Here is a 7,483-nt window from a genome sequence, read left to right on the forward strand (position 1 = left end):
TGAATTACTGCCTCTAATCGTAAGGGTAGAGTCTGTGAGTGTATTCAAGGTCTCTGCCACTAACTGCTTGTTTTGCTCTAAATCATCAGGTGATTCACCGATGGGTGCCTTGCAGCAGAGATCCAGGTACTAGATCCCACATCGACAAAACAGTACTTCTGGTCCAGATTGAAGATAAATATGTGACTGTCATTGAAACTGGGGTACTAGAACTTGGGGCTGAAGTGTGAGCCAGTGTTTTATAACTTCATTTCTTTTCCCTCAAAATTCCAAGATATTGGGGAAAAAAAAAAAAAGAGGAGAGAGCAGAAGATGCCTGCAGTTATCACTTTGATCCTGGAGGAGAGACTTGAACATAGAGTGGGCTAGGTTAAGCACCTCTCCTTCGCCCTGACTCCCATCACTGTCTCCATCCCCAAATAAAGCTGAAATATTTTTTTAAGTTAGCTGCTGAGAAAACATTTTGCATGAAGGATAAAGTTCTGTTAAAATACATCCTTAAAAGTTTTTTCCTATGCATTGCCTATGCTTTAAATCAACAAATTCTTGATTTCTAAACTACAATCTCATATTTTTCTAATTTCTTTGCCAAAAATAATTGCCATGTTTTGTCATAAAACATGAAATCCATTTACCTTGATTTTTAAAAACAAGTGTAGAAACCTTCAGTTTGACACATAGCAGTATAAAAGTTTAATGTACAGTGAAAGAGACTATGAACAGACATAGATTTATCTTATTCCTTGAGCGCTAAAAACTTTAATGAAAAAAACTGCACTAATTTTTTACAATGCACTAAAGTCTGAGATTTCTCAGAACATTTATTTATATATAAAAATAAAATAACATTATTTAAATTGCCTTTGGGATAAACCCCTTCCCTTTCCTGATAAACATACGTAGCAGGAACAGTGCTGCTCACTCTTCTTTAGTAGTCTGTACTTCATGCCAGTCCGCCAGTTGTTTCCTTTCAAGTGAATACTCCATCTCAAGATACACGTGGCTTCATCGCTGGTGTTTCCCAAAGCCAGTAGTCAGTGACTTGGTCCCGTGAACACTCCTGCCAGCTTCCGTGTCCACACTTCAGATGGGCTCCAGCACCAGGAGCACCCCGGCCGCCCTGCTTCTCCCACCTGAGCAAGTTCTGCTGGGGTCAGTTCTGGGAAGAAAAATGCTTTTGCTTTTCAAAGAAGAAGATGAAACGTCCAGGAATTTAAAGAAAGGATTGATTGCCTTTTAAGAGTTCTTAGCTCTTAAAGTCATTCACATGCAGTTCAGTCAATCAAGTAAAGTTTTTTCAAACAGAATTATCCAAATGGTGCCGTTCTTATCGTTATATCCCCCTTTAATAACTTTACCTTTTCTTTTCCTCCTCTCCTTGTTCTGTGACTTGAATTTTATTTCCAGTGATTTATAGTGTGTAGCTGTAATTTGGAATATTTATATCTGTGATGAAATTGACTTAACTCATATGTTGTCTCATAACTTAAATTTTATTGTTTTTTTTTTTAATGTATGTATTCAGGGAAATATATAACTCAAATTTACAGTTGGTCTAGGTGGGAACTGCAGTTTAGATTTCAACATATGGCACTTTTTAATTCCTTCAGAAATTTTTTCACATTTTGTGTGACACTCCAAAGAAGACTGTACATGTGAGCATTTAGGAGCAGCCATCTTCCTGCCCCCATGAATGAAAAGTAAAAAGAAGCAGGTGAAGTTAATTTCAGTCATACATTTTATTTAATCTGTATATCCAGAGTATTCCAACTTCAGCATTGGAACTGGCCATATTTCAGGTACTTGCTGGCCACGTGTGCTTAGTGGCTACTCTGTTGAGCAGTGTGGGTTTGAAGTTATCTTTCTGAGACAGAAGGAGATCTTGGTAATTCTAGTGTAGATCTTGCAGTACAGTATGACACTTCAGTAGAAGGAATGAAAACCAAGAAAGTAAACAGCTAATATGTACCATCTGATTGCATTTTCACTCCAAAACCTTTTTTTTTTCCTTTTTCCAGTTTAAAATTTTTGTGGTTATTCAGGAGCCAGTGTGCCTCGTGTTGATGTTTCCAGACTTCACACACTGCAAAACTTATTGTTGAAAAACTTTTCGTCAAATAATTTATTAAACCTTTATACAAAGGTACCCTGTTTCTCAAAACAAATTGAATTTTGTTATCTTTAAGTACTTGTATTAATTAGGAATCCTAAAAGGAGCCCTGTTCTTATTTTTTAAGTCTAAAACTTATAGTCTTTTTAAAATCATAATACTTTTCTAATAATTGCATTTGGGGAAGTATTAATAATTTAAGGAAGGATTCATGTCTGAATACTTTGACCTAAACTATAATAGAGAAATATACACACTTTCAGTAATTAAATTGATTATACATGTCTTATTTAACCCTGTCCCATGCGCCCTTAGAGGGTAGTGAGCTATTCATTTAGATTTCCTGCACAGCGTTTTTCATTAGTATCGACATCTGAGACTCCAGTACACACTCATTGGCATCTTTAGTTCACAGTTGCCAAAACTTTGAGAGTTCCTTAATTTGAAAGTAAAGATATGTAATTAAAACACTTACAACCTTTTTCATTGTTTTAAATAGTTTTATTGATAGCTTTCTGGGTTTTTTTCTTGTTTGATTTTTATTTAGAGTTCTGGAGTAAGTTATCAATGGTTAGCTTTTTTTTTTTTTTGATTACTCTTATTTAGTGGTAAAAATCATTTTATAACTCAAGTTTTTGGTTAATCTTCCAGTTTATAACTTGGTGTAAGCCCTCTTTTTACACCATTTTTCAATACTTGATAAAATTTTATATGTTGACTTTTTTCTAAAGAACTATAATTTTTCCAGAAGTCTAGATTAATATGTTGATATTTAAGCGGTCTGAGAGTGTAGGTGGTGAGGCTCTATATTTTTAAGATGATAAGAGATTAATTACCTTTCAGGAAATTAGTGAACAGACTTCATCAGTGTTTTGCCTTCTTTGAGTTTCCATTACTGGGAGATTAACTTCCATTATATTTGAAGTATTTTTCTTAATATTTCAAGTATATCTGAGATACTTCCACTAATCCTTGAAATAGAATTAGTCAGACAAGATTTCTCTCTTGAGCAAAATATGGAAAATTACTCTGTGTACCAGATGTCAGGCAGTGAAAATATAAGCTTTAACGTCAGCTCATTAAAAAGATGTATTTTTCTTCCTGGGTTGGTTTACTTTTCCATCTCATATCAAAATATAAAAAACCAGCCTCACATTTAAGCAAGGGTAGCTTAGCCTTAATGAATTCTGCTTTGCCTCTGAGCAGCAGCCCTGGGCCCCTGCTTAGGAATTCTTCATGTGGTCGATCGCTGCACTGAGTCATGTTCATCCAGAGCTGAGCCTTTTGATTTGCCCCAAGGCTAAAATTACCATTTTATCTTAGTTAACTCGCAAAAATCTTTCTTCATAAATATATGACTTGAGAAAAAGATAGCAATAGTGTTCCATGAGAATTATTTGAATTTGTTTACTAGCTACAAAATTATAAGTTGCTGCCCACAATGTGAATTACTTTTGTGTTTATTTTCATCACTTTTTCATGAATATGGACAAAACCTCACCCCCTTTTTTTTTTTTTAATTTCTCAGTATTCCTTCTTGTTCTTTTCTGTAGTACATTATAATCACATAAAATTACTTTGCTTGGACACAGACCCAGTCAATTTTTGACTTTTGTTAGCATACCTTGTTCAGATGAGGTGTAAAACATCCGTTGTTGTTCTAGAGGTTTTTCCTTTAATTCCAAAATAAATGAAGAGAACAGTGTCGTTGAAGAAGATGATAGTTGGAACCCATAACTTTGAATTTTGTTTTGGTCCACGTGGAAGTTGAGTTTTATTAATCTGGAAAAAGAGGAAAATTAGACATGATGTATTTGTGCAGCATAAACATTAATATTATGTTGGATATGTATAGTTTTTTTTAATAAGGTATTAAAAAACTAGCCTCTCTTTTCTTCACTTCTCTTATTTAAAAAAAAAAAAATCTGGTTGATATATACCTAGGCTTTTTCTTTTATTTAGGTGAGAACTGTGATTGGAAAGAAGTTCATTATTATACAAGTAGATCTGATAGGTATGTGAGTTGAAGTATTAATTTTGCTTGAAACAGAGGTGTATTTTCTGCTTTGAATCACCTCACCCAAGTCATCTTGTCAAGAATCACGTGTGATAAGAATTTGTCTCTGTTGCCTATCAGCCACGTGTTCTTTCTGAATTAGAGAAAATAAGTTCTATTTGTGAGCTGAACTTCCTTATGTACTGTTTTATGGAAGCAGCATAACATTCTTTGGGGCACCAGAGCTGATTGTCCTCACAAGGTTACATGACCGCTCTGTTCTAAGACACACCTATTATATAGAGTTATACCTTTTTTTCCTGTGCCTCAGCTCTGTACCTGAGAATTTATGATTCAGTGGAGCAGGAAGAAAGGTCACCTAAGATTGTGATAAGGATGAATTCCTGCAGGTTATTTGCACAGAATGGGACGATACCTTGAAATTTAAAGCAGAGAAGTAGTGGAAAACTGAGATGGCTGCTCCAGATGACTCTTGGGTTTAGTGTAATTGTAGTATAACAAGATTTTTTATATATGAAGCTTGATTCTACAACCAAAATAATAGAAATGGGAAAATCGTGTCTGCTTATGCTTTTTTTTTAAAGCTTATTATAATTTAACTAAAAATAAATTGTAAAAAATGATTACCTTAACATTATACAAGTCTGGCAATGAGCTCTGCATGAGGAAATGGAAGGAAGAATATGAAAATGATTCCAGGAAAGTAGGTGGGAGGAAGGAGAATGGGTTTCCCTTTTCTGATCATGGGCTCTGGAAGTATTCATTGCCTCTACCAGCATTCAGTATAAACCAGAGATATGTACTTCTGTATGTCTGTGAGCGTGTGCGTGCGTGTGTGTCTGAGTGTTATTCTGAACAGCTTGTAAATACTGTAGTTGTTTAAAATGGAAACTAAAAGCTGAGATTGTTTTTTCTTTGCAAATATATTGCATCAAAGATACAGTATTGACAGTGGATAAAACACTGAGGAAATAAATTTTTTTTCATTTTGCCTTCTGTCCATTTTTGTCAAATTAAGAAAATTAAGAGTTTACCATATTGAGCTCTGCCTAGCATATTTTTAAAACATGTACTTGGTTCTGAAGATAATCATTTTAAACAGATGCTTAGGCTTGCTAACGTGGGATTCAGCCTATAATAGAAATTATCTATTTCACAATACAAGGATATCTTTTCACACTTGGCAGAAAGGTTGTAGTTTACATTTTATGAACGTATCTGAATGTGTCTTGTTAATGATATTAGAGGGAACATGTAGGATGAGGGATGAAGATGTGTGCATATGCACTGTGCTAAATGAGATTACAGTGCAGAAGATGGCCATGCAGATCATGGTCGTCAGAGTCTGTCAAACGCTACGTAAGGGTGTGTACTAGTTTTATGTGTGATACTTAAAGAACGTGCAAGCTGACTTAAAATGATAATAGATAGACTCTTGACAGAGTCACTCACTAAGCCTTTAATGAGTCTCTTTAAGTAACAGCCCAAACTGGCAGGGTGCAGGTGATGTCCTTTGGCATCAGAGCCCCAAACAGTTTGCTCTCTTTCTGCCCAGGATCACAGTGACTCACCTGGAGATGTAATGGTAGTCTTAGGACAGTATTTTTATCTAATGACAGGAAGCATGCTAGTTAAATGAAACACATCTTCAAAGAAAGGAATTTTCTGTGTGTGTAATCTACATTAATCTTAGACCCAGAGTTTCAAAGGGGGGTTGACCTGAAATCTGGGTCCCCTACACCTCTTCGTTGTTAACCTCTTAAAGTGCAGCTTACTTAGGGTTTTGTTGGGGTTTTTTTTCCTCTCCTAAAGAATTCAAATATGTTTTGCTGGCCTGTAGCCAATGAATCTCACCATGTAGGTGCATTTTCCTCTGGAGAAGGAAAAAAGCACCTCGTGAAATAGGGACATGACCAAACCATGGCTTTTAGGGTATTCACTCAGCACTTACTATGCAAAACATTTGTTTGATTCCCCTCTTCTCCCATTCATATGTGTTTATTAAAACTAAATATTCTTGAACTTCATACTTAAAAAAATAATTTTTTCTACAAGAGAATCCCTAGGTTACTCTGTAATTTTCTTAGGACATCTATTAATAGCAAGTGGCTGACTATTTAGGGGGGCTCCGAAATCACTGCAGATGGTGACTGCAGCCATGAACTTAAAAGACGCTTACTCCTTGGAAGGAAAGTTATGACCAACCTAGACAGTATATTAAAAAGCAGAGACGTTACTTTGCCAACAAAGGTCTGTCTAGTCAAGGCTATGGTTTTTCCAGTAGTCATGTATGGATGTGAGAGTTGGACTAAAAAGAAAGCTGAGTGCCAAAGAATTGATGCTTTTGAACTGTGGTGTTGGAGAAGACTCGAGAGTCGCTTGGACTGCAAGGGGATCCGACCAGTCCATCCTAAAGGAGATCAGTCCTGAGTGTTCATTGGAAGGACTGATGTTGAAGCTGAAACTCCAGTACTTTGGCCACCTGATTGGAAGAGCTGACTCATTTGAAAAGACCCTGATGCTGGGAGGGATTGAGGGCAGGAGGAGAAGGGGACGACAGAGGATGAGATGGTTGGATCGCATCACCGTCTCAATGGACATGAGTTTGGGTGAACTCCAGGAGTTGGTGATGGACAGGGAGGCCTGGCGTGCCGCAGTCCGTGGGGTCGCAAGGAATTGGACACGACTGAATGACTGAACTGAATAAGAGATGAGTCTGTCTTGCCTGAAAGCCTTTTTAAGAAACCATGCAGTTTCAGTGCCCAGTAACCTGTGCTGAAAGGGAAAGGTCATCTTTGAGTCCAAGGTTCCTTTTTGCTGCCAGGGATGCTGTATGAATACACAATAATTGGACCCCTGTAAGGATACTCCAGGTTAGTGCCATCCTGAAGCACAAGCATCCTGACTTGTTTTTATCAGACGGTTGCCATCCCAGGACAGCACTGAATTTAATCAGATACCAAACAGTGCCTCTGTGCTTTTAATACTGTTAATGGGTTTGCTCTCACATATCCCCCACCACTGCTCAGTTGTGTACCAGTTAGTAATACAGTATGTCCTAGTGGGAACTCGACAGTGAGCACAAATGGCTTATGTGAGGTGTACCTTTCTTTAGACACAATGCAGGTTGGTCTCCGTTATAAATGTAGGGGTGACTCCTTTTGTACAATTACATTATGAAACTAAATAGTTCTAAAATATTTACTTAAGAAGCCTACGTAGCAAGAAAGAAAACAACCCAATTCAAAGTTCCCGAAACAGGAAATTAGTTGACTAGAAAATGAAAGGTAATCTGGGCTTTTAGGATTGATTAATTCGTGTTACTCCGTCTCTGTATATCTGTAATTTTCTCAACT

The 7,483-nt window shown here is 36.7% G+C and overlaps 1 protein-coding gene across 5 annotated transcripts in view; it reads left to right on the plus strand.

Annotated features, from left to right (window-relative positions):
- The window catches only part of PCNX1 (pecanex 1), a 184,519-nt gene extending 179,401 nt beyond the window's left edge, over positions 1-5,118 (plus strand). For all 5 annotated transcript variants that reach the window (XM_024998104.2, XM_024998106.2, XM_024998105.2 and 2 more), the window contains one exon: positions 90-5,118. In XM_024998104.2, the coding sequence (XP_024853872.1) occupies positions 90-230 (141 nt within the window). In that variant the 3' untranslated portion in view covers positions 231-5,118. The remainder of the gene's footprint in view (positions 1-89) is intronic.
- The last annotated feature ends 2,365 nt before the right edge of the window (positions 5,119-7,483 follow it).

The sequence above is a fragment of the Bos taurus genome, chromosome 10 (assembly GCF_002263795.3).
Source record: "Bos taurus isolate L1 Dominette 01449 registration number 42190680 breed Hereford chromosome 10, ARS-UCD2.0, whole genome shotgun sequence".
NCBI classification, from domain to species: domain Eukaryota; kingdom Metazoa; phylum Chordata; class Mammalia; order Artiodactyla; family Bovidae; genus Bos; species Bos taurus.